General features: G+C 48.1%; 1 protein-coding gene across 3 annotated transcripts in view; it reads left to right on the plus strand.

Moving 5' to 3' along the window:
• Window positions 1-2,327, plus strand: part of eng (endoglin) — a 65,431-nt gene that overhangs the window by 59,159 nt on the left and 3,945 nt on the right. For all 3 annotated transcript variants that reach the window (XM_042060636.1, XM_042060638.1, XM_042060637.1), the window contains one exon: window positions 90-156. In XM_042060636.1, coding sequence (XP_041916570.1) covers window positions 90-156 — 67 coding nt within the window. The remainder of the gene's footprint in view (window positions 1-89; window positions 157-2,327) is intronic.

Raw genomic sequence — 2,327 nt, forward strand, 5'->3', positions numbered from 1 at the left:
CCACTAAATTCTGCTGAACACTTCAGTCTAAACTTGATATTGATATGAGTGCTCATCGTAGATTTTTTTTCTTCTGTGTTTTTGATCAGAGATGCTTCCCAGGAGCTAGAGCCGAGAGAACCCTGGAGGTGGTTCGCACTAAAGCTCCACCGCCGAGTAAGTAAACTTTCTGACAGACAGAAAAGAGGCAACTGCTGCCTTTGACTTCCTGCTCATTTCTCTTCAGAGCGGCCTGTTATCAGCTGCCGCATCTGACCTGGTATTACTTATTGATTGCGTTAAGAGAGAAAACATAATCATTGTGTGTTCTGCTCTTCTGACATCAACTGTCAGAAGTGTCTTGTTTGTTTTGAGCAACTGATGGGTTTGTTTTGTTATCACAGGTCTATTTTTCACAATTTGATTTATTTATTTATTTTCGCTGTACTTTAGGGACAGAAAATAAAGCAACACAGTGATGAAAGAAGTGAACACGTCAGAAAAATAATAAGCTAAACAAAAAAAGAAACTCATTCACACAAAGGCACAATTCACTGACATACCGCTCAACAATGGGCCTGACAATATCATTATGCTGCAACCCGAGTCCTGAATCAGGAGTAAACAAACCCCTCTGGAATATTCCACACTACATCACTCTCAACAGGTTACGCTAGTCCCGCCTCTCAGAGTCGTGCTTGCCTGCCGTGTTGAGCGTAGCCATGGCGATTGGGTCAGGATGTCAGCTCAGGAGGGGGGTCAGGGAGGTGTGTGTGTGTGTGTGTGTGTGTGTGTGTGTGTGTGTGTGTGTGTGTGTGTGTGTGTGTGTGTGTGTGTGTGTGTGCGCGCAATGCGGAGCAGGGTGGGGCAGGGCAGCCTCCGCTGAGGAAGGCCTGCAGCCTGACCTTGTGGCCACAATCAGAAATAACGAGCCTGCTGGGATTGATTGTGTCGGAGGTCCAGGCGCGCGGCCGTCCACGACGTCCAAACACCGTCCGCTGCCGCTATTGTCCGAGACACACAAAGAGGGGAAGGTGCGGATCTTCAAAGGCCAGCTAATGGTCAGGCAGATGAGTCAGGAACGAGACGAACATTCCTCCCCAGCACCAGCAGGAAGGGCCATTATTCCTCATCTGCACACGCACACACCAAATAAAAAATAAAACATGCAAAACAGGGAGGTCATGTTTTCAACACACACACACACACAAAACAGAGAGAGGTCATGTTTTCAACACACACACACACACACACACACAAAACACAGAGAGATCATGTTTTCAGCACACACACACACACACACACACAAAACACAGAGGTCATGTTTTCAACACACACACAAATCGCTTGATTTGGCCGACAAGTTATTTTTTCCTGTAATCACATTTTTTTATATTCTCTAAAGAGGATGTGCCATGTCTCTCTCTCTCTTCCTCCCTCTCTCTCTCTTCCTCCCTCTCTCACTCTTTCTGTTTCTCTCCCTCTTTTGTTTCCCTCACTGTCTTTCTTTATGAGAGGATAATATTTTTGGCGGATTCAAAGACAAATCCCTGGAAATCCCGTCAGATGTCTTTTGAGGTTGGTTGTTTCTGATTGGTGACAGTTGTGGTTCTGTGTCGCCCGTGGCAACACTGAGGTGACAGAGGGATGCTGGGATTTGCCAAGCTGCTGTCTGGAGCCAGTGGTCAAAAAGAAATAAAAAAAGCAGAGAAAAGAATAACACAAAGGAAAGGAAAAAAAAAAATAAAATAAAATAATGTTGCCTTGGATGGCATGCACTTGTCATTGAGTGGTGAAGGGATGACTCCTGATGGCTGAGAGTGGAAGAGTGGACCATGTGGGCCGGCAGGACTGGACTAGACTGGACCGGGGGGGGGGGGGGGGGGGGGGGGGGGGGGGGGGTAGTGGGAGTGTTGACACCTGGGTTGGGGGGGGGGGGGGGGGGGGGGTGGAGGCATGGTAGAGCTGGCGTGGTGGTTGGGGCTTAGAATAGGGTTTGGAGAGGGCTCCCTGGGTCTTCAGGATGTGACAATAAATGTGTTTCCCTGGGTGGAATTTATCATGGTGGAACTTCAGGTGTGTGTGTGTTGGTCTCAGGATGTGGCAGTGTGGCTCTTCCCTGGGGATGGAGAGAGGTGGTGTTAGTTGGGATGGAGGGGGGGGGGCAGGTGTTGACCTCCCTGGAGGGGAAACTGATTGTGGCAGAGGAGAGGGAGTCCATCCCTTCACCACTCAATGACAAGTGCATGCCATCCAAGTGCATGCCATCCAAGTGCATGCCATCCAAGGCAACATCTTTTTATTTTTTATTTTTTTCTTTCCTTTGTGTTAGTCTTTTCTCTGCTTTT

Source organism: Alosa sapidissima, chromosome 13, assembly GCF_018492685.1.
Source record: "Alosa sapidissima isolate fAloSap1 chromosome 13, fAloSap1.pri, whole genome shotgun sequence".
Classification (NCBI taxonomy): Eukaryota; Metazoa; Chordata; class Actinopteri; order Clupeiformes; family Clupeidae; genus Alosa; species Alosa sapidissima.